General features: G+C 40.0%; 1 protein-coding gene across 2 annotated transcripts in view; it reads left to right on the top strand.

Moving 5' to 3' along the window:
* The window catches only part of urb1 (URB1 ribosome biogenesis homolog), a 126,845-nt gene that overhangs the window by 74,604 nt on the left and 26,818 nt on the right, over window positions 1-25,423 (top strand). For both annotated transcript variants that reach the window (XM_072260096.1, XM_072260097.1), the window contains 3 exons: window positions 3,098-3,266; window positions 3,421-3,511; window positions 21,968-22,128. In XM_072260096.1, coding sequence (XP_072116197.1) covers window positions 3,098-3,266; window positions 3,421-3,511; window positions 21,968-22,128 — 421 coding nt within the window. The remainder of the gene's footprint in view (window positions 1-3,097; window positions 3,267-3,420; window positions 3,512-21,967; window positions 22,129-25,423) is intronic.

The raw sequence follows: 25,423 nt of genomic DNA, 5'->3' as shown, positions 1-25,423 counted from the left end.
CTAATTGCATCAGCTCTTCATCTATCAGTTCTTGGTCATGGGATGCCAAAACCTCTTCAACATCATCTTTGTCGACTTCCATAAGCCACACTCACTTTGTCCTTACTTCATTCACCACGATGGAAACGCTTAATTATGTCTACACTAAATGTAACACCCTTACTAGCTCTTTTAGGCTTTTCCGATACCTTAGAACTCATCTTGCTAACGGCTGCTCACAGGCACGTGTTTAAGCAATGCCGGCTAGAATGCAGTTCCGGGGGAGGAGCTTGGCTGCTTGGGGCGCGCTGCCCTTTTTCGTAACAGTGAAAACACCTTCTGTTAGCGAAAACAGGTAACTAATGTAGGTCTTTCGTAACAGTGACATTTCGTAAAGCAAACGTTCGAAAAGCAGGGGACACCTGTACAGGTTTCCCCTGCCATCCGAAGATAGAGCGTTCCTATGAAACGGTTCATAAGCCGAAATGTCGTAAAGCGAAGAAGCAGTTACCATTTATTTATATGGGAAAATCTTGTGAGCGTTCGCAGACCCAAAGATAACCTACCAAGTCATGCCAAATAACACATAAAACCTAAAATAACAGTAACATATAGTAAAAGCAGGAATGATATGATAAATACACAGCCTATATAAAATAGAAATACTTTCCACAATCATTGCTGCAGTGTTCTCCGTAGCGAAAATCTCATGCGAGCGCTGTTGGCAAAAACACAGCGCAAGCGCTGTCCAGTAACCTTTAAGCTATGAAGCTGCCAAATCATACCAAATAACACGTAAAAATACACAGCCTATATAAGTAGAAATAATGTATGTACAATGTAGTATCACTTACCGGAATTGGTTCAGCGCTGAGCACACTGATGATGGTGTGTTAGGCTGAGTCGGAGTTTGGGTGGTGCAGTGGCCCTCACCCTCCAGGCGGCCGAGCAATACATTGCCGCGAAGCATGCAGGGGTGCAGCAGTAGCCGGGAGGCACACAGCACTTCTTTAAGAAAGAAGCCGAAACAAACATGCTAATTAATTAGGTGCAGCCTGACACGTAATTGTCGGCCCAGATCAGTGCTGATTGCCAATTGCGTCGTCTCTGATCTGGGCCGACAATTACATGTCGGCGGCACCTAATTAATTAGCATGTTTATTTCGGCTTTTTTCTTAAAGATGTGCTGTGTGCCTCCCGGCTACCGTTGCATTCTCCCCAAATTGGTATCTGTCCGTGGCCTGGGGGTTGGGGTGGTGGGACACTGGGGTGTCATCTCATCATCGTCCATTTCCATTAGGGCAGGCAGGTCATCTTCTATCTCTGCCCGCCTCGATGTTGAAGGTCGAGGTTCGTTGTCTGCTGTGGCTGATGTGGAAGGCTTGCTTGACTGCTGAGCCTTGCGCATTTTTCTATCACACAGTTCTTTGTAAGGACTCAAACCATCCTGCAAATATCCCCTAAACCGACGTACCCTTTCAAAATTAAAGTCGTACTTTATCATTACTGATTGTTATCCTTTTTTCTTCCAATTGCATCAGCTCTTCATCTATCAGATCTTGGTCATGGGATGCCAAAACCTCTCCAACATCATGTTCCGCCAAACTCACTTAGTCCTTACCTCGTTCACCACGATTGAAACGCTTAATTATGTCTAGTTTTACGCTAAGTGTAACACCCTTACAAGCTCTTTTAGGCTTTTCCGATACCTTAGAACTCATCTTGCAAACAACTGCTCACAGGCATGTGCTTAAGCAATGCCAGCGAGAATGCAGTTCCGAATCCGGGAGAGAGCGGCTGCTCGGGGCACACGCTGCCTTTTATCGTGTGCTGCTTTTTTTCGTAACAGTGAGGTTTCGTAAAGCGAACGTTTGAAAAGCGGGGGACACCTGTGTAGCTTTCCGATGTATTTACTGCTCAGGTCATTATTGGTGGCAAAGTTGGGAACCTTGTTCCCTTTCACAACAAGAGGATGTCCCAAAGTACCTGATATCTAATAAAATGTAGTATATTTAATATTAAAACAATACATTTCACTGTATGTTTTGATGTACATGACAAATAAAGCTAATTTTTTATATTGTAATAAATGTGAATTCAACAACCATGTTATGCACAGTAACACAATTAAGATAATGAGCTAGTTGTAGCTTTGCTCATTAATGCATAATTATTGGTCAGAACATGGGAAGGGTCTTCTAGTTCCTGTACTAGTGTGATGCAGTTTTTGTTACTGCTCAAAAGAAAGATTGACCTTTTGGTTTAAAAGTTAATTCAAGAGGAGAGGAAACTGAAACCCTAACCCTACCAGCACAATCACCAGCTAGAATTCAATATCTGTTGGGGATTGTAATTCTCTTTGGGCAAGCACCCTTGAACAAGGTATAGCACCTCCTTAGTACCCCCCACCCCCTGATCAGGATCAAATGAAGCCATGGGAGCAAGTGTTAGATGGTCGTATGAGCAGCTGGTGTATATCACAAGTGCTGGTTATGTGATCACAGAGGCCAGGCAGTCTTTGAAGAGTATTGATAATGACTGGGCTCACCCGTCTTGTAAAATCACTACCCAGAAGAAGGCAATGGTAAGCCACATCTGCAGAAAAAATTTGCCAAGATTAATCATGGTCATGGAAAGACCATGATCACCCATGTTATACAGCATGACACATAACTAATGAATGAACCTAATTATGAAAAATACTTGGTGATATTTGGTCTAGAGAGCTAAACACTCAACATTTAAGGGAAATGAATAGGAAAAATGGATGAAGAAATAATAGTGAACAGTACAGAGCGGTCTGAACACACTTTATTCTGAACCAAATTATATTTTGTAAGAAGTTATTTGTGACAGGGTATTCTTGTTTACCAGTTAATATTCTGCTTTATTGATGGAAAAAACAAATGGGGAAAAATATGAAGTAGTCATTAGAAATGATGTTTTATTTTGAACCAAATTATATTTTGTGAGTTCGTATAAACCAGTATTTAAAAAGAAAGGAATAACAAAACACATTGACAAGAAGAACAGCTAATATAATTTTCACAAAATAAAGGAATGTAGACATTTAAACTTAGTTACTTAACTGTAATTTAAATAAACATATGTTTTCTAGATTGCTATTTTGGGGCCCAGCCGCTGTTGAATATCAGAAGACTCGCAAGAGCTTAGGGAAGACCCTGTGGCAACAACCAACCATGGAAGAAATTCTATCATTGCTGGACAGAGAAAAAATGTTCCAGACCATCATTAACTTTCCTCAACATAGGCATATGTTGCCTGAGGTAGATTTAGCATAAAACACCACATTTTATTTTCTTATTTCTCACTTATTTAAATACAACTCAAGGACATATTAAGCGGAAATTAAATTACAATAATTTTGTCTGTTCCGTATTTTATGACAGATTCATCATTGCTTTTTTTTGTTCCTTTCAGGAAGGAAAGGAGATGCTGTTGAAAGAGTACTGTGTTAATATCTATGACCCTTGCTTCTTGCTACCTCTCTTCAGTGGATTAATTACACCAGGTATGCAAAATAGAGTCATGGTGTTACAATGCTCGGAAAATGGCTTTTTAGCCCAACTCATCCTTGCCAAACAAGTTGTCTGATTGAGCTACTCCCATGTGCCTGCATTTGGCTCATGTCTCTCTAAGCCTGTCCAAACTTGTTTTAAACTTTGTAATTGTACCTGTCTCTACCACTTCCTCTGGCAACTCGTTCCATTTACACTATCCTCAATTTGCCTCGCAGGTCCCCTTTAAATTATTCCCCTCACACCTGTGCTGTCTAGTTTTAGAATTTTCTACCCGGGAGAAAAAAGCTGAAACCATTTATCTTCTCTATGCCCCTCATGATTTTGTATACCTCTATAAGTTCAACTGTCAGCCACCTTCACTGCAGGGAAACAGACCCATTCTCTCTTTGTAACTGGGGTTTGCCAGTATTAACAACAGCTTTATGGATTTTTTCTGCACCATCTCTAGATTAATCACATCCTTTCTATAGGTATGTCAACCTGAACTGCACAAAATATTATAACTCTCCAGATTCTTATCATTTACTTATTTAACTTTACAAAGTGATTCACTTCATACTTGTCACTGCCATTTGTATGTCTGCTTCTTCAGTTGATCTGGTTGGACAAAATTCTTCACCACCCTCCACACCACCAATTTGTCATCTACAAATTTAATAATCAAGTCACCTACATTCTCACCCAAATCATTGATATAAATTCAACTACCAGGGGACCCAGTACTAATCCCTGCAGCACAAGCCTCCGATCTGAGAAACAACCTTCCACTACCACTCTCTGACTCCTCCCAAGCCAGATTTGCATCTAACTGGCTAGCTCACCCTGCATTCCATGTAATCCCACCTCCCAGATCAGTATACCATGCAAGGCCTTGATAAAACCTTACTAAAGTCCATGTGGGCAATGTCTACTGTTCTGTCCTTATTAATTCTCTTGGTCACCTCTTCAAAAAAAAAAACTCAGTTAAATTCGTAAGACACAATTTTCCATGCACAAAGCCATACTGATCATCCCCAATCAGTTTTTGTCTTTCCAAAATGCAGGTAGGTCCTGTATCTCAGAATCCCTTCCAGTATCTTACCCATCACTGATGGGCTGAAACCAGGCTTTCAAAGGAGTGTGCCTTTCCCAATTTTGAACTACTTGACCTATCTGTTAAAACTGTATGAAGGAAAGCTCAAGACCCAAATTTTTATTGCAAAATTAAACACTAAAATCCTTCATTCTTAAAAGGTTAACAGATTTATTCATAACAGCCTTATTCTTAACAGTTTGCTTAGATACTAATTAGCTCTTGTACTTGGATTTCATTTCTTCTATCATCATTTCTCATATCTGAATTGTCTTTAAGAAAGCTATCTCCTCAGGAAATAATGATTTATTTGAAAAAATGTGGATTTATTGTAAGCATGCCTGTGAACTGCTATTTAAGTAAGATACTTAGTTTAATTTCAGTGGTAAACAGTAGTCTTCCTTCCCATACAGATTGTACCAGAGATTTTTAGTTTTGGAATTCAGTGCCTTTTATTTCTAAAATGGATGTCTTGTAAGCTCAATAACAGAGACCCAGCATGGTCCGTTGCCTTGAATAATGCAATTGGGTCACATGAATGGGCCAAAACAAGTTCTCTGAATGATGAAATCTCTGAATGTCTCTGACGTTTAACCATGAAACTGATTTTAAAAAAACAATTGACAATATTCAGTAAAGTCAATAGAGGTAAAATAAGCTAAAACTCATAAACTTTATGCCAAACAAAAATGGTTAGTAAAAAATATATAATTTGTTAATCTTTTTATTCACATTTGTGAAATCATCATTCATTATTTAACCTTGGCTCAATGTGATTCCGATCTACAAATATAGTTGACTTTTAACTGCGCTTTGAAATGATTCAGCAAACGATTTACTTCAGGGACCAGTTAGGAGTGGGCAATAAATAATGGCTTGTATTCCAATCCTGTCATAAATAATCCAAATGAGTGGTCTCAACTTGGCATGGCATTGGTTATTTCCATGATATATTACTGAAATCAAAACCAATAAGCATGTGCCAAAGCATCTATGTTGGTAAATGCCAGCAAGTTCAAAACCCATCAAAAATTGTGTCCAATGTTATTTTATGTGTTCCTGGATTGGCCAGATGGAAACCTACTTACTTCTCCCAGCAGAGGGCATCAGTAACTTTTTTTTAATCAACTGGTTAACCATGGTAACTAACTGAAGTATCAGGATAACGGCTTCATTTAATAAGGATTAGAACCATTTCAATTTCTTTTTAAAGTATAATTAACTGTTAATTGGACTTTAGTAATCAACGATATCTAAATTAAATGTGGAAAAGAAGTTAGAGGGAGAATGGTAGAATTCTAGAACTAGTTGTTGCTAGAAAAGGAACTATTTAATATCTTTGTGAGGTTAAAGCTGCTTATATCCCCAGAACCTAGGCTGCTATGAAAGACAAGAAAGGAGATTTCTGGGACTCCGGTCAACATTTTTCAAGTCTTTTCTAACCAAGCAAAGAAGATGAATCATGTGATTAAAGGCTGGTGAATCTAATATCAGTGGTGGAGAAATTACTGAAAAAAATTTAAAGGCCGGGATGGATTGTAGATGGTGGTTGAAATCTGGATTACTCTTCCTCAGCAGTTAGAAAACGTAAGACATAGAAAACTTACAGCACAATACAGGCCCTTTGGCCCACAATGCTGTGCCGAACATGTACTATTTTTAGAAATTACCTAGAGTTACCCATAGCCCTCTGTTTTTCTAAGCTCCGTGTACCTATCCATGAGTCTCTTAAAAGACCCTATCATTTCCGCCTCCACCACCATTGCCGGCAGCCCATTCCACGCACTCACCTCTCTCTACGTTAAAAAAAACTTAACCCCTGATACCTCCTCTGTACCTACTTCCAAGCACCTTAAAACTGTGCCCTCTCGAGTTGGTGGAGATCAAAGCATTTTAAGTATTTAGGTGAGCACATTGAATGATATGCCATAGGCGATGATGGACTAGATGCTGGAAAGCAGGATAAGTAAAAATAAATGCTCGATGATCAGCACAGATGTATTCATTACATATGACTGTCATCTTTTGGATGTGATTTTTTGAATTGAAATCCCATGTAGATTCTAGTTGGGTGTTAAGGACCTCGTGACACTGTTTCAAAGGGGAAAAAAAGGTTATGTACTGAATATTTATCTCACAAACAACATCAATAAAAGCTGTCGCATCCTCATTATGTTACAGTTCATGCTCTTTGAAGGACCTCATTGCACTGAAATTGCCTTGCACATTTTATTTAATTTAATGAGTACTTCATTATGGATAATGAGTTGAGGCACTTGGTAAATCTGAGAAAGAACCTGCATAACGAGCTGCTTCATCCCTGCAAGTAACAGTCTACAAATAACATCATGAGCATTCTAATAATTTGGTCTGTTGGTTCATTATTATAGAACAAGTCAGGACTTCTCACTTAATTTTGTTAATGATGAACAAACAAAACATATCCTTGTTCACAAAGAAGTGGGTTAAAATTATTTTTATGTGGAGCCCTAACATTGTATTTTGGATCTGGTAATGTAGAACGAGCAGTTTGATAAATGAGGTTTGCGTAACAGATCAAGGAGAAAATAAACTGAGGGAAACCTAATAAGTATAAAAACTGATAATGGGAATTTCTTTAAATACATTTTAAAAGAGGTCAAAGTGTAAGGAGAAAAATTTTAAAGAGATCTGAGGGGTAACTTTTCCATGCAGATTAGATTAGATTATGAAGACACGCAGTCCTCTTTTATTGTCATTTAGTAATGCATGGTGGTGAGCATTTGGAATGAGCTACCAGAGGAAGTTATTGAGGCAGGTATATACAATAGTATCATTTAAGATGCATTTGGATAGGTGCATGAGGGGAGGCAGGGTCGGGGCTTGAAGGGACATGGGCCAAATGCAGGAAGTAGGGACTAACTGGGTGGACACTGTAGTCGACATGGATCTGTGCTATGTGACTATGTCATTAAATATGGGTCGCTCAGCAAATGATGCTGGGGAAATAGTTATGGGGAACAAGGAAATGCAGAGAAGTTATACAGATATTCTGCATCAACCTTTAGGATGGAGAATTCTGTGTATTCTATTAATACTAAAAATAAGAACAGGAGAGAAATCAAATACCTTTACCATAACTGAACTTGATCATTTATATAACAAAAACTGCAACAGAGATGATAGACCCACAATCTCTTTGACCCTCCCTACCTACCATCAGGCAGGAAGTACTGTAGCGTTACAACAGGAACTGTTAGGATGAGAAACAGCTTCTTCCCCCAGGCCATGAGACTGCAGAACTCCAGTCTCATCACTTACAAAGTGCCAGTAGTGCTGTTTACTTTTTGATTTGCATTGTAAATGCACCTTATGCTAAATTTCAATCTTATGAATTATATTTTATTATTTTGTTAATTTATTTCTGGTAATATTACTTTGTGTTGTGTTTGAGTTATATGTACTGTGTGGTGCACCTCAAGCCAGAGGAACGTCGCTTCGTTTGGTGGTATACATGTATATGATTGAATGGCAGTAAACTTGAACTTGATGTATTAGTTTAAATCTTCCAAAAACAGGGAATAGCTACTGATGTGTGGGAGGGAAAAAGCTGGTAAACTTGGACTGGTCAGCCAAATGCCCATTATTAGAAAAATATTAAATTCAGTTGCTAATTTTGGGTTTGTATTCATTTGCATTTAAGAATAAGGAGCTATCTTACTGAAACATAAGATTTTCTTAAGCAGCTTGAAATCTAGGAGAGTCAGGGACCCAAAGGCATGATTTCAGAATATGTTGTTTATTTACAACTGAGACGAGAAAGAATTTCTTCTCAAGGGATTGAGTCTTTTCAATTTCTCGTCCCAGAATACTGCAGATACTGAATCCTTGAATATATTCAAAACTGAATTGAATAGTTTTTTAATCAATAAGGGTATCAAGGGTTATGAGAATAGGGAAGGGAAAGTAGAATTAAGGCAAGCCAGATTGCTGGAAAAGGCTTGAGAAGTAGAACAGCCCACTCCTATTTCTATTATGGTCTTACCAAAGGGAATCATTGTGGATGGAATTGGTGCTTTAGAACAGAAATGTTGTTTGTCAGCTACTGAAATTTCAGTAGGCTTCTGAGTTTTGCACACTGAGTGACATTGACATTAGTACTTCACTACTCCCCTCTATCTGCAGTCACTAGTGAGGCCCGCTCTATCCTGCTGAATACTCTTGTTGATCTTGCTAGGGCAGAGTTGATTTCAGTAAGGATTACTTATATTTTAAGTACTTATAACCATTTTGTGCAGTTTAAATTAACTTTTATTTAAGTTTTTAATAACTTAATTCAATTTTAATGATTTTTAAATGTCTTCTTATTTTGTCACCTGCTTACCATTTCATTACCAATGGTACTGTATTTTAAACAAATGGGGGGTGATCTTACTGATACATGTAAAATGCTAAGGCAGCATAAAGGAGTAGCTTTAGCGATATTTGCACTGGTGGGAGAGTCTCAAATAAGGGGAAATAGTTTCAAGGTAAAGGCCTGGTCATTTAAAACAAGCTACATAGAAATTGCTTCTCATAGAGCATAGTGAATTGATGGTATTCTTACCCCAGTGAGTTATGGAGGCCAGCTCATTTGATGAATTTAAGTGGATGTAGATAAGTTTTTGGAAGATTGAGAGAGTTAGGGCTATGGGAATATGGCATTAAGGAAAAGTTGAAGCCTAGGATATATCAACCGTGATCATATTGAATGTGAGGCAAGCTAGAGGGATGAAATGGTCATCTCCTTGTATTTTTGACATCTTGTTACTTGACTAGAGGGTGTGAAGAGAAAGCGGTATGTGCTTTCTGCATCTTGACCTGGTGAGTGCAGGTGTGCCGAGATTACATTCAATTGTTCTTGGCTGTGTCTGCTAGTATCTACCCTATTTTACACAATTTTTATGAAATATCCTTTATCCACATTAATTATAAAACTTTAAAATGCTAATAAATAAAAAGCACTGCAGATTTTTACTGTGCCTATGACATTTAAACTTTATTTCAGTGAGAATCAGTGTTTCGTTCGCCTGTTTTGCAATTCCCTTGACTTTGTGTCAATGGAGTTTAGTATCTGTTATAAAAAGAAATATATATATGAAATTCCATCAGAATGTGTAAATCTAAGATTGAAGGTCATCATAAATCAGTAAGGATATCTATTTATAGATCTGACGAGCAATGAGTCATCTTAATTTTAACATAATTACACGGTTAAAATTATATGATCTTAGAACCAAAACTATCCCTACATAAATAGCCCACATCACCATCTGGCTGGATGTTAAATAAAAAGTGTTGCGTTGTTTCAAATGATGTATCATTGCATCACAACCAGTAGTGACCTTGGAGTGTGAAGGAAATCACATTTGTCTGACACAAATCTGTCAGTGAAAATCGTTATAATTTTAGATGTATTTGACCTTGTAAGATTAATGAAAGTAATGACAGTTTTACAACTGTCCATTTCAAAAGTATGATATCTCCAGGAAATACTAGCTCTTTTTGTAATCTGGAAGGTATTAATGACAGTTTAAAAAGTACAAGAGGCTCATTGTGATGTTTTTCAATGTCAATTAATGTGAGGGACTTTTCTCCCTCACAGCAGAGACTCTAACCCACCAAGAACAGAAAATGGTCTTCAATGGGCAATAAACATCCCATAGAACTGCTAGAGGGGGGAAAAAAACAGTTAACCTAATGTTCAATCCCAAATGCTTCTTTTGATAGCTCAATTGATTTTCATCTGTTGAAGCTTTTCATTGAATAAGTACTAAATGCAGCTGTATAGCAACAATTGTACTTGAGTAAATTACTTTGAGGTGTATCATAAATGCTAAAAATAAGTTTCATTCATATTTTTTGACTGTATGCTGTATTATTCATCGAAGCTTAAGCTGTGCAGAATAAAAAAGGATATTGTGCCAATTGCTTTTTCCATGCATTTTGAAGAATTACCATAGAGCTCAGAAGTTGGACTTTCAACCAATTTGGTCCATATCGAATAAAATGTCCATCTAAGCCAGTCCCACTTGTTCATGCTTTTTCATCTCAACCCTTTCCTACCCCATGTAGTTGTCAAATGTTATTGTCAAATGTTATAAATATTGTTAATGTATCTATCTCAATCGCTTCCTCTGGCAGCTCAAAGTCAAAGATGATAGTTAATTGTCAAAGTCTTGTATAAAAAAAAATTGATCCAAGGAATAGAAAATGCTTACACTTAACATCTAGGATCAGAATTAGCAACCAACAAAATAGTGTAATTACCTTTCATTGATGTCTCAATTACACATGAAGACAGAATGTTCAGCTTCACATGAAAATTTGTTGTATATAGCATCTGCAACTATCATGGAAACTTGCACAATCACTTAGTACTGTGAAAGCCAGGCATTCCATCAAGCTGCTTATAATTCATCAAAGTCTTCAATGTAACCAGGGGTTCGCCACTTTTTTTTTTATCCTGTGGACCCCTACCATTAACTGAGGAGTCCACGGACCCCAGGTTGGAAACCCCTGAATGTAATAAAGGCTCAGGCTCCATTACAGGAGCAATAATGTGAAACAGATGCAGCAGGTTTAAAATAATAACAAAAAATGCTGGAAATGTTCTGTAAATTAAGTAGTGTTTGCAGTTTAAGAAACAGAGCTGTTGATAATTGCTTAAAAATTAAGATAAAATGGTTTTGTCATTCAGTTTTTTTTTGCGGGTTCCTTTAAGGAAGATTGACTGTAATATGATAGAACTCTTCAGTGAGATGAGATAAGCGAAATAGTACAGACTAGAATCGAAACAAAAGAAACCATAAGGTATGAGAAATGAGTCAGGTATGATAGAATGGGGAGCTTCATTAAAAGGCATAACACCATAACAGCGCCTTAATCAAAATATTTAAGGATCGAATGCATGATCTACAGCTGTTGCTACCATCCTGCTTGGTAATGAAAATACAAATGAGAGAGCAAATTAACCAAGGCAAGCAGAGTAAGAATAACATTAAGTCCAACAGGGAGTCACATAAAATTACCAAAATTGCAAATGTAAGTGTCGTGGACTGGATTATTTTTATGTTCTATCTTACTTTTTCAATATTTTGGTCCTCTTGCTGAATTTTGATTTCTTCCCCACCAAACGCCTTAGGCTTACGGTTCTTTTTGACAATATTATAGGTAATATTGTAAACCTTTCATTTTACCGAATACACTCTTTAACTTCACAGCTAGACCTGCTGGGTTATTGTGCAGTAAAATGATAAGTATTTATTGTAAACTATTAATCATTTAAATATACTGCATCAAAGCCAATTGTTTCTTATCCCTTTGTTAGTTTTATTTAGATTTATAACTGTTTTTACATTGAACCAAATTCCTTTCAATCACTATATAAAACTCTTATCATTGAATAGTCGTTTTTTAAGGTGTGTTAATGGGAGATTATTAATCAATGTGCAATACTTAAAATAGCCTATTTTATAGTTGATTGCATCACAAAATAAGAATTGGAAGACCATCTCAAAAACTTCTTGAATTTGTCCTTCATGTTGTTACTGCTTATTTGATTTACAGAATTTATATGTATTTCAATTCTCTGTGATCATAGTATTATCCTTGTTACATCTACATCTGCTTTCCTGATATATACATTGCATTACACATTCACTATTTGGGGGCCTACAGCAATTCCTACCAATATTCGAGGTTTCAAAGATGCATTTAATGTCGGAGAAATATATACAATATACATCCTGAAATGCTTTTTCTTCGCAATCATCCATGAAAAACAGAGGAGTGCCCCCAAAGAATGAATGACAGTTAAATGTTAGAACCCTAAAGTCCCCCACCAGCTCCCCCCACCCACGCACAAGCAGCAGCAAGCAACAATCCCCCCTCCCCGCCCCCACTGGCAAAAACACACATCGGCATCCACCACCGAGCACTCAAGCGTGAGCAAAGTAAAAGTGAAGACACAGACTTGTAGTACTCCAAAGACTACTCGTTCACCCGGTTTTTGACATACCACAGGCTGGCGCGCACACGCTCTCATCTCTCATCTCTCTTCTTCTCTCTTCCCCCCTTCCCCCCTTCCCCCCTTTCCCCCTTCCCCCTTCCCCCTTCTCTCTTCTCTCTCTCTCTCTCCCCCCCCCCCCCCAATAAGGGAGAAAGAGGTGTCTCCGTTTCATAGCGAGGGGTGAGATATAAAAAACAACTCACTGGTTTACAATGTTAAAAGTCCGTTGCATCGCTTTTTCCGAGCTCGGTGTCCAAAGATCTCGGGTCTCTGGGCAGACAGCCTTAGTTCTTCCATCTGTCACGACACACCAATCTCCTGCCCAGACACTGAACTCAGATTTCCACCCCACCCCACCCCTTTGTCTCCAGAGCCATGAAATCTCAGATCTCCGAAGGTGAGCGAAGCTCTTAAGCCGCGCCCTTGGCATGCCAAATAACAGGCTGTCATGAAACCCCAAGGGTGGGTCCCATTCCCACAAAGAACTGTAGACAGCATGTAACTCCAGGTCAGGGTCTCCAAAAGAAGCCTGAAAGGGAAAAATAGAGATATTAAAGATGGAAATAGAGCTGTTTCCGAAGATGCAAGCAAAGGAGTTGCCGTTTGGCGCCATTGATTCTCCTAAGTAATATTTTGTACTGCTATCTCTATAACTCAGCAACACTCAAACCAATCCTACTTGTTGATTTCTGGAAATAATACCCTTTCTAACTTTTTTTTATGATGGCTAACTCTCCTGTCCTGTTTTGCCTATCACTTTTCATCTTCAAAGTACAGAATGCAAGAAAATGGAAAGCTGGGTTGATTGGGGGTAGTTCGCATGGCTTTGTGCATGGGAGATCACGCCTGACAGACTTGATTGAGTTTCTTGATGCAATGACCAAGACAGTTGAGAGCAGGGCAGTAGAAGTGGTTTATATGGACTTCAATAAGGCCTTTGATAGGGTTCCACATTTTATTTTTTTAAAGATACAGCACAGTAACAGGTCCTTCTGGCCCACTTTGTAAGATTTACAAAGCTACTGTCACATCTTAAGGGAGTGAGTTATAGGGAGATGTTGGACAGGCTAAAACTTTATAGGAATAGACTTAGACTGAGAGGTGATCTTGTTGAGGTGAACACACTCAGTCAGTCTTTTTCCCAGAGTTAGGGAACTACAGGGCACAGGTTTAAGGTGAGAAAAAGATTTAAAAGGAACATGGGTGTCAACTATTTTACACAAAAGGGTGGTATCTATGTGGAGTGAGCTGCCAGAGCAAATGATTGAGGCAGGCAATAACAACCTTTAAAGGACAGTTTGACAAGTACATGGATTGGAAAGTTTTAGAAGGTTGAGGGTCAAATGCTGACAAATGGGACTAGCTTGGATGGGGCATCTTAATCAGCATGAACCAGTTGGGCTGAAGGGCCTGTTCCTGTGCTGTGTAGCTATGACTCTTGGTACCTTTACAGCCATATCTCCAGAATGGCTATTAAATCATATCTGTTTATCGCTAGTGCCTCCCAATAATCTGTCAATCCAGTTACAATTGCTGTATCCATTTGCTTTTAATTAAAGAGCCTTCAGTTTTCTTTTTTTGTGTGTGTTCACTGTGGATCTCAGGGCTTTCAGTCACCTCCCACAGATTGCACCTACTAAATTTTCATCTGCTTACTGAAACCAGATTTAGTCAGAATCTTCAATAAATTATAATTGGAAGTGAGCATCCTTAAGATGGAAAACAAAAACTACACTCATTAGCAAGATTATATCAGATTAACCAAAAATAAATGAGGTATTTTTAAATATTGCAGTAATTTCTTCCTGTCCTTACCTCACCATAAGCCCTTACTCATCCGAGTCTACTTCCTGCAGACACTGAACTGAACAGACTCTTCATATTGTGCTAAAGAAAGCTGTGCATTAGCAGAACCCAAACATATTTCCAGGTTCCACAAATTCTGCGTCAGCTGGCAGTAACTACAGTAAATCTCTTCCAGTGTGTCACCTAATTATCTGGAAGATTGGAAGATTGGAAGGCTACCTGCTTACCACTTTTTTTCCTGCTTGCTCAAGTAACTTGCTTAAAGCAAGGCACTAAAGCTTAAGAAAATCTGACAGTAAAATAATATTAAGCAAAAAAGGTGAAATCAGCTAACTCATCAAATTCTTCTCTCATTGGCATTGTTTACTATTAAGAAATGTCATTATAGAAGCCTCGAGAAATGTTACATCATGTAGGTCTTGCTAATAGCAGTACACCAGTGATTAGGATAAAGGCGGGCGGGCTGCTTTGTTCTGGATGCAGACAAGCTTCTTCAGTGTTGTTAGAAATGTAGTCTTCTAGCTAAGCGGAAGACATTCCATTACAGTCCTAAATTTTGCTTTTAAGATGAGGAAAAGATGGGAATCAAGAATCAATTCACCTACAGTGTACATTTAGCATGGTAATGCCACTTTTAAAATGCTTCTCATGTGGCTCTTTATTTGTTTCTTATTACTACCAGATATTTATAGTTTGCAGATGTTTGATACTGTTTTAAATTGTTGAACTGCTTGTAATCTTTATATTTAAGTTTGTGTGTGAGCTTAGCAGAGACCAATCACTTTTCTATCATTCCTTAAAGAATTTTTTAAAAACTGCCAATGATTACCTGATGCACTTGGGCAACTAATGTGTATTTTAGCAGGTGTAGCACAAATGATATCTAAAATTATTATTTTGAAATTGTTGCATGATCACACGCACCCAAAAAGAAGAGTTTAGTCCTTCGGAAACACTTAAATTCATAGAAATGGGCTCAGTACATCTCAGAATAACAATTACTGGTTGATAGACAATGTGCAACATAATTAGAGCAGCCATAACTTGAGGATAGGCCAGTTGAGCAGGTGGTAACAATGTTACGTCCCAGCTCCAGTGACCCAGGTTCAATCCTAACTTACAGCGTTGTCTGTGTGGAATTTGCACTTTCCAACAGTCTGAATTGATGTAAAAAGAGTGAGACTCAACGTAGGTGTGTTGGACCAAAGTCAGTTTGATTTCGGTCATATTAATGAAAGTTGTTAAAACATAATCAGTGAAAATTATTTGCTCTGTATTTGTGGTACACTAATCCTGATACTGGATGCCAAAATGTAAATGTGTTCCATTCTTTGGAACAAGATCTTTACGGAACGCTTTAACATCCCTTCAAAGCACACTAAGCAGTTACTGTGCTGTATGAATCTATGATTCTAATATAGCTCTTTGGTCCCTCCTTCTACTGTGCTTTGTGTGAGCATTAGGAACTATTTATAGCATTGCATTGAGAAGATTCTATTCTGTCACAGAATGCACCACCTGTCCATTTAAGCAACACACATCAAAGTTGCTGGTGAACGCAGCAGGCCAGGCAGCATCTGTAGGAAGAAGTGCAGTCGACGTTTCAGGCCGAGACCCTTCGTCAGGACTAACTGAAGGAAGAGTGAGTAAGGGATTTGAGAGGGGGAGGGGGAGATCCAAAATGATAGGAGAAGACAGGAGGGGGAGGGATGGAGCCAAGAGCTGGACAGGTGATAGGCAAAAGGGGATACGAGAGGATCATGGGACAGGAGGTCTGGGAAGAAAGACAAGGGGGAGGGGGGACCCAGAGGATGGGCAAGAGGTATATTCAGAGGGACAGAGGGAGAAAAAGGAGAGTGAGAGAAAGAATGTGTGCATAAAAATAAGTCACAGATGGGGTACGAGGGGGAGGTGGGGCCTAGCGGAAGTTAGAGAAGTCGATGTTCATGCCATCAGGTTGGAGGCTACCCAGACGGAATATAAGGTGTTGTTCCTCCAACCTGAGTGTGGCTTCATCTTTACAGTAGAGGAGGCCGTGGATAGACATGTCAAATGGGAATGGGATGTGGAATTAAAATGTGTGTCCACTGGGAAATCCTGCTTTCTCTGGCGGACAGAGTGCAGATGTTCAGCAAAGCGGTCTCCCAGTCTGCGTCGGGTCTCGCCAATATATAAAAGGCCACATCGGGAGCACCGGACGCAGTATATCACCCCAGTCGACTCACAGGTGAAGTGTTGCCTCACCTGGAAGGACTGTTTGGAGCCCTGAATGGTGGTAAGGGAGGAAGTGTAAGGGCATGTGTAGCACTTGTTCCGCTTACACGGATAAGTGCCAGGAGGGAGATCAGTGGGGAGGGATGGGGGGGACGAATGGACAAGGGAGTTGCGTAGGGAGCGATCCCTGTGGAAGGCAGAGAGAGGGGGGGAGGGAAAGATGTGCTTAGTGGTGGGATCCCGTTGGAGGTGGCGGAAGTTACGGAGAATAATATGTTGGACCCGGAGGCTGGTGGGGTGGTAGGTGAGGACCAGGGGAACCCTATTCCTAGTGGGGTGGCGGGAGAATGGAGTGAGAGCAGATGTACGTGAAATGGGGGAGATGTGTTTAAGAGCAGAGTTGATAGTGGAGGAAGGGAAGCCCCTTTAAAAAATGAAGACATCTCCCTTGTCCTAGAATGAAAAGCCTCATCCTGAGAGCAGATGCGGCGGAGACGGAGGAATTGCGAGAAGGGGATGGAGTTTTTGCAAGAGACAGGGTGAGAAGAGGAATAGTCCAGATAGCTGTGAGAGTCAGTAGGCTTATAGTAGAGATCAGTGGATAAGCTGTCTCCAGAGACAGAGACAGAAAGATCTAGAAAGGGGAGGGAGGTGTCGGAAATGGACCAGGTAAACTTGAGGGCAGGGTGAAAGTTGGAGGCAAAGTTAATAAAGTCAACGAGTTCTGCATGCGTGCAGGAAGCAGCGCCAATGCAGTCGTCGATGTAGCGAAGGAAAAGTGGGGGACAGATACCAGAATAGGCACGGAACATAGATTGTTCCACAAACCCAACAAAAAGGCAGGCATAGCTAGGACCCATACGGGTGCCCATAGCTACACCTTTAGTTTGGAGGAAGTGGGAGGAGCCAAAGGAGAAATTATTAAGAGTAAGGACTAATTCCGCTAGACGGAGCAGAGTGGTGGTAGAGGGGAGCTGATTTGGTCTGGAATCCAAAAAGAAGCGTAGAGCTTTGAGACCTTCCTGATGGGGGATGGAAGTATATAAGGACTGGACATCCATGGTGAAAATAAAGCGGTGAGGGCCAGGGAACTTAAAATCATCGAAAAGTTTAAGGGCATGAGAAGTGTCACGAACATAGGTCGGAAGGGATTGAACAAGGGGTGATAAAACAGTGTCGAGGTATGCAGCAATGAGTTCGGTGGGGCAGGAGCAAGCTGAGACAATAGGTCGGCCAGGACAGGCAGGTTTGTGGTTTTCCACAAACCTGCCTGTCCTGGCCGACCTATTGACTCAGCTTGCTCCTGCCCCACCGAACTCATTGCTGCATACCTCGACACTGTTTTATCACCCCTTGTTCAATCCCTTCCGACCTATGTTCGTGACACTTCTCATGCCCTTAAACTTTTCGATGATTTTAAGTTCCCTGGCCCTCACCGCTTTATTTTCACCATGGATGTCCAGTCCTTATATACTTCCATCCCCCATCAGGACGGTCTCAAAGCTCTACGCTTCTTTTTGGATTCCAGACCTAATCAGTTCCCCTCTACCACCACTCTGCTCCGTCTTGCGGAATTAGTCCTTACTCTTAATAATTTCTCCTTTGGCTCCTCCCACTTCCTCCAAACTAAAGGTGTAGCTATGGGCACCCGTATGGGTCCTAGCTATGCCTGCCTTTTTGTTGGGTTTGTGGAACAATCTATGTTCCGTGCCTATTCTGGTATCTGCCCCCCACTTTTCCTTCGCTACATCAACGACTGCATTGGCGCTGCTTCCTGCACGCATGCAGAACTCGTTGACTTTATTAACTTTGCCTCCAACTTTCACCCTGCCTTCAAGTTTACCTGGTCCATTTCCGACACCTCCCTCCCCTTTCTAGATCTTTCTGTCTCTGTCTCTGGAGACAGCTTATCCACTGATGTCTACTATAAGCCTACTGACTCTCACAGCTATCTGGACTATTCCTCTTCTCACCCTGTCTCTTGCAAAAACGCCATCCCCTTCTCGCAATTCCTCCGTCTCCGCCGCATCTGCTCTCAGGATGAGGCTTTTCATTCTAGGACGAGGGAGATGTCTTCATTTTTTAAAGAAAGGGGCTTTCCTTCCTCCACTATCAACTCTGCTCTTAAACACATCTCTCCCATTTCACGTACATCTGCTCTCACTCCATCCTCTCGCCACCCCACTAGGAATAGGGTTCCCCTGGTCCTCACCTACCACCCCACCAGCCTCCGGGTCCAACATATTATTCTCCATAACTTCCGCCACCTCCAACGGGATCCCACCACTAAGCACATCTTTCCCTCCCCCCCCCCTGCATTCCGCAGGGATCGCTCCCTATGCAACTCCCTTGTCCATTCATCCCCTCCATCCCTCCCCACTGATCTCCCTCCTGGCACTTATCCGTGTAAGCAGAACAAGTGCTACACATGCCCTTACACTTCCTCCCTTACCACCATTCAGGGCCCCAAACAGTCCTTCCAGGTGAGGCAACACTTCACCTGTGAGTCGACTGGGGTGATATACTGCGTCTAGTGCTCCCGATGTGGCCTTTTATATATTGGCGAGACCCGACGCAGACTGGGAGACCGCTTTGCTGAACATCTACACTCTGTCCGCCAGAGAAAGCAGGATCTCCCAGTGGCCACACATTTTAATTCCACATCCCATTCCCATTCTGACATGTCTATCCACGGCCTCCTCTACTGTAAAGATGAAGCCACACTCAGGTTGGAGGAACAACACCTTATATTCCATCTGGGTAGCCTCCAACCTGATGGCATGAACATCGACTTCTCTAACTTCCGCTAGGCCCCACCTCCCCCTTGTACCCCATCTGTTACTAATTTTTATGCACACATTCTTTCTCTCACTCTCCTTTTTCTCCCTCTGTCCCTCTGAATATACCTCTTGCCTATCCTCTGGGTCCCCCCCCCCCCCTTGTCTTTCTTCCCGGACCTCCTGTCCCATGATCCTCTCGTATCCCCTTTTGCCTATCACCTGTCCAGCTCTTGGCTCCATCCCTCCCCCTCCTGTCTTCTCCTATCATTTTGGATCTCCCCCTCCCCCTCCAACTTTCAAATCCCTTACTCACTCTTCCTTCAGTTAGTCCTGACGAAGGGTCTCGACCTGAAACGTCGACTGCACCTCTTCCTACAGATGCTGCCTGGCCTGCTGCATTCACCAGCAACTTTGATGTGTGTTGCTTGAATTTCCAGCATCTGCTGAATTCCTGTTGTTTACCTGTTCATTTATTTCTTTTCTTCCCACCACCCAAAGTCCCAAACAGTCCAGTCCGATGAGATGAATCCATTGTTTTAACCCATCTTTTGCTTTATTTGCTCTATTCTGGTCATGAAATCAAGCAGCCAAAAGTTCAGTGAAGAGAGATCTGGTTATTTCTAGAAATCCCAGGCATCCACTAATGTCATGCTACTCAGTGACGCAATGTCACCAATACACAGTTCACTGCACAGTGTGAAATCAAGATTAGTTCAAGGAAAAGTCACATGCAAGGAAAAAGTCAATTGTCAATTTTCTCTACTCTAACTCAGAAGCAGCCTTGTCTTTTTAAATGAAAGTGTCTATTTGAAAAATGATTATATAGTCAAATGATTTTGTGATATTTTAGGACTAATGAATTATGCAATGTCTGAACTGAGTTCTTTACAGCAAATAATCAAAAGACCTATGATTATGAGGTAATCATCAAATTTGACAGATGGTTAGCTTGTCCTTTGTTTTTTTCTGTATTAATGGAGGAGTTTTAGTATTGTGAAATATGTTTTGGCATCTGTACTTCTAGAGCATTTATTAAATTAACTGGCTTAATTCTACCACGACCTGACCTTTAGTAAGGGTGCTGCAAGTACTGGAAATCTGAAATTTAAGGAAAATGGAAAATGTAATCAGCAAGTCATATTCAGTAAACCGTGCTTTTCCCTTTGTCTTCTGCAAGTGTGCTATTTACATGCCTTGCACCACTAATAAACAGTTCCCTCGGTTTAAATTATTACAAGGTAAGGAGCTTTTCATGCTTCTGGTAACTTATTGATTCTCTGTACAGAAGTGCTGTCACTGTACTTCATAATCCTGTCTTCAAAGAAAAGTGTTTCTATTATTATCTTGATAATGGAATGAACAAGAAGTGATCAGAAAAGCTAGAGCAAAATAATTAGAACGGTTTAACAAGAGCCAAGAGTTAGAAAACACAATCTGCAAAACATGTATAGTTTACTGCGCAAAACAGAAGCTTGTTATTGTGTACATAAGACTGATAATATTTCCTGTTCATTGTTTAAACAATAAATACTTAACAAAGTGATGGTTTAGAGGGTTAACTTGCCCAAACATTAGCTCTGAATGAAGGCTTTCTTCCTTCATATCCTCTTTGCAAGTCAACCTAATAACATAATTAGGCCAGTGTGATTAACTTATTGGATTACCATCTCTGTCACAAAGAAGTTACTTGACTACAAATACCCATTGTCAGTTGTATTTTTGCAGTGAGCTCCACACTGAAGAAAATCAATCTGTTTCTCTGTTCTCCATAACTACTTCTCCATACCATGAAGAAGAGATGCATGCTGTCAAACTGACAAGGATATGTATAAAAGCATATAACATTCCAGTAGTAACTATACGCAATTCAAATGCTTCATTGCCTTTAAAGCTGTTTAGTCCAGTGGTGAAATTAGATCAAAGCATGAGTATTTTGTAACCTTTTTCCTGATCTCATCACATATTGTGATCAATAGTTGCAGCTCTGGAGGTTTAATGGCCAAGTGTCTGTTTCTGCAAGTACTTCATGATAGGCAAGTACTTCTGTGTATCAGAGCACATATTGATGTGTCTGGTCTTCAACTAAAGCCTTCCCAATAATCGCTCTTTTACTATTAAGAGTAGTGCCAGGAAATCTTCCATTGGTAAATGAAAATCAGATGCTGTAAATCTAAAACAGAAAATACTCAGCTCAGCAAGTTATTCAGCATCAAGGATGGAGATGTTAATGATTCAGGTTGAAGTTCAGACAAAGGTTCTTCAACCTAGTAAGTTACCTCACTTTCCACAGATGTTGCCTGACCTACTGAGTATTTTCAGCATTTTTCTATTTGTACTCCATATTTATCATCAGCACTACCAGCATTCTTCTCCATTCAAAATCTAGTAGTTGGTCATTAATTTGGTAGACATTTTGTGCACATGATTGCAAAGTGTGCCTAGATAATTCTTCATAATTCTACATAATTCTTTGTTTATGAGGCCCTATAGAATATTTCATCATCTTTGATGTCAGCTAAATTAAAATCTTTGTTTATTTTTGTAGAGAGTGTGGTCAACTGCTACATGTTCGTGGACGTTAATGCTTTTGGAATAACTGTGGCATCTCTTAGCAGTTATGATCCTAAAATTAGAGCTGCTGCTTATCACATCCTGAGCAATTACCGCACGCAAATCGAGGCTGTTCGTTTTAAGGGGAGGCGGCAAGTAAGTGGAATGCAATCTGCAATGAATCTTTACTAGTATGTGGAATATCCCCAGACATGTACATTCAGTCCATTGAATTGGTCTAGATTTATATTTTCAAGCAGTAATCAATCTTTTCTTCAAAGTTCAGGAGTAAACTGCTTGTTCACTTCAATACTTAATTTTTAAAACGGAATGCTTGTTCTAGATTTTAAGAAGTCCCAATAGGAACTAATTTAGACACTTTCTGCAAATCATGTGCAAAATTATTTTTGAGCAAAAAAAGAAAAACTGTTAAATGACGTTTTAAAATCTCACTTCAAAGGTCTCTAATAAAAATGAGAAATTTTTGCCTGTTTGTGCAAAATTGCAATCAACAGATAAAAAATTTGGAGAATTATAGCTGTTTGTCATGTGCCTGCTTCTGAAATAGTCTTTTAATTGGACTACAGCCAATTGTCAGTCAAAAATACACTCAGTGGCCACTTTATTAAGTACACCTGTGTACCTGCTTGTTAATTGAAATATCTAATCAGCCAATCATGTATCAGCAACTCAATGACTATAAAAGGCTGCAGACTTGGTCAAGAGGTTCAGTTGTTGTTCAGACCAAACATCAGAATTGAGAAGAAATGTGATCTATGAGACTTTAACTGTTGAATGATTGTTGGTGCCAGATGAAGTGGATTGAATATCCCAGAAACTGATCATATAACCATATAACAATTACAGCAGGAAACAGGCCATCTCTGCCCTTCTAGTCCATGCTGAACTCTTACTCTGACCTAGTCCCACCAACCTGCACTCAGTCCATAACCCTCCATTCCTTTCCTGTCCATATAGCTATCCAATTTTACTTTAAATGACAATATCAAACCTGCCTCTACCACTTCTGCTGGAAGCTCATTCCACACAGCTACCACTCTCTGAGTAAAAAAGTTCTCCCTCATGTTACCCCTAAACTTTTGCCCCCTAACTCTCAACTCATGTCCTCTTATTTGAATCTCCCCTACTCTCAAAGGAAAAAGCCTATCCACATCAACTTTATCTATCCCCGTCATAATTTTAAACACCTGTATTAAGTCCCCCCTCAACCTTCTATGCTCCGAAGAATAAAGACCCAACTTGTTCAACCTTTCTCTGTAACTTGGGTGCTGAAACCCAGGTAACATTCTAGTAAATCTTCTCTGTACTCTCTCTATTTTGTTGACATTTTTCTATAATTTGGTGACCAGAACTGTACACAATACTCCAAATTCGGCCTCACCAATGCCTTATACAATTTCAACATTACATCCCAACTCCTATACTCAATGCCTTGATTTATAAAGGCCAGCATACCAAAAGTTTTCTTCACCACCCTATCCACATGAGATTCCACCTTCAGGGAACTATGCACCATTATTCCTAGATCCCTCTGTTCTACTGCATTCTTCAATGCCCTACCATTTACGAGGTATGTCCTATTTTGATTAGTCCTACCAAAATGTAGCACCTTACATTTATCAGCATTAAACTCCATCTGCCATCTTTCAGCCCACTCTTCCAACTTGCCTAATTCTCTCTGCAAGCTTTGAAAACCTACTTCATTATCCACAACGCCACCTATCTTAGTATCATCTGCATACTTACTAATCCAATTTACCACCCTATCATCCAGATCATTAATATATGAGACAACCAACATTGGACCCAGTACAGATCCCTGAGGCACACCATTTGTCACCGGCCTCCAATCTGACAGTTATCCACCGCTACTCTCTGGTGTCTCCCATCCAGCCACTGCTGAATCCATTTTACAACTTCAATATTAATACCTAACGCTTGAACCTTCCTAACTAACCTTCTGTGTGGAACCTTGTCAAAGGCCTTACTGAAGTCCATATAGACAACATCCACCGCTTTACCCTCATCACCTTTCCTAGAAATCTCTTCAAAAAATTCAATAAGATTTGTCAAACATGATCTTCCACGCACAAATCCATGTTGACTGTTCCTAATCAGACCCTGTCTATCCAGATAATTATATATACCATCTCGAAGAATACTTCCCATCAATTTACCCACCACTGACGTCAAACTCACTACTTACTACTTACGCACTAATTACTAGGTTTACTCTTAGAACCCTTTTTAAACAATGGAACAACATGAGCAATACACCAATCCTCCAGCACCATCCTCGTTTCTAATGATATTTGAAATATTTCTGTCAGAGCCCCTGCTATTTCCACACTAACTTCCCTCAAGGTCCTGGGGAATATCCTGTCAGGACCTGGAGACTTACCCACTTTCATATTCCTTAAAAGTGCCAGTACTTCCTCTTCTTTAATCATCATAGTTTCCATAACTTCCCTACCTGTTTCCCTTACCTTACACAATTCAATATCCTTCTCCTTAGTGATTAGCGAAGAAAATAAATTGTTCAAAATCTCACCCATCTCTTTTGGTTCCACACATAGCTGTCCACTCTGATTCTCTGAGGGACCAATTTTATCCCTCACTATCCTTTTGCTATTAATATAACTGTAGAAATCCTTTGGATTTATTTTCACCCTACTTGCCAAAGCAACCTCGTATCTTCTTTTAGCTTTTCTAGTTTCTTTCTTTAGATTCTTTTTACATTCTTTATATTCCTCGAGTACCTCATTTAGTCCATGCTGCCTAAATTTATTGTAGATCCCTCTCTTTTTCCGAACCAAGTTTCCAATATCCCTTGAAAACCATGGCTCTCTCAAACTTTTAACCTTTCCTTTCAACCTATCAGGAACATAAGATTCTGTACCCTCAAAATTTCACCTTTAAGTGACCTCCATTTCTCTATTACATCCTTCCCATAAAACAAATTGATCCCAATCCACTCCTTCTAAATTTTTTCACATCTCCTCAAAGTTAGTTTATCTCCAATCAAAAATCCCAACCCTGGGTCCAGTCCTATCCTTCTCCATGATTATATTGAAACTAATGGCATTGTGATCACTGGACCCGAAGTGCTCCCCAACATATACCTCCGTCACCTGACCTATCTCATTCCCTAACAGGAAATCCAACACTGCCCCTTCTCTAGTTAGTACCTCTATGTATTGCTGCAAAAAACTATCCTGCACACATTTTACAAACTCCAAACCATCCAGCCCTTTTACAGTATGGGCTTCCCAGTCAATATGTGGAAAATTAAAATCTCCCACAACCACAACCTTGTGCTTACTACAAATATCTGCTATCTCCTTACAAGTTTGCTCCTCCACTGCTTGCTCCCCATTAGGTTGTCTATAATGCACCCCTATAAATGTTACTACACCTTTCCCATTCCTCA

Source organism: Mobula birostris, chromosome 6 (genome assembly GCF_030028105.1).
Source record: "Mobula birostris isolate sMobBir1 chromosome 6, sMobBir1.hap1, whole genome shotgun sequence".
Lineage (NCBI taxonomy): Eukaryota > Metazoa > Chordata > Chondrichthyes > Myliobatiformes > Myliobatidae > Mobula > Mobula birostris.
Note: the sequence above shows the minus strand (reverse complement) of the source record. Positions and strands in the feature narration are given on the sequence as shown.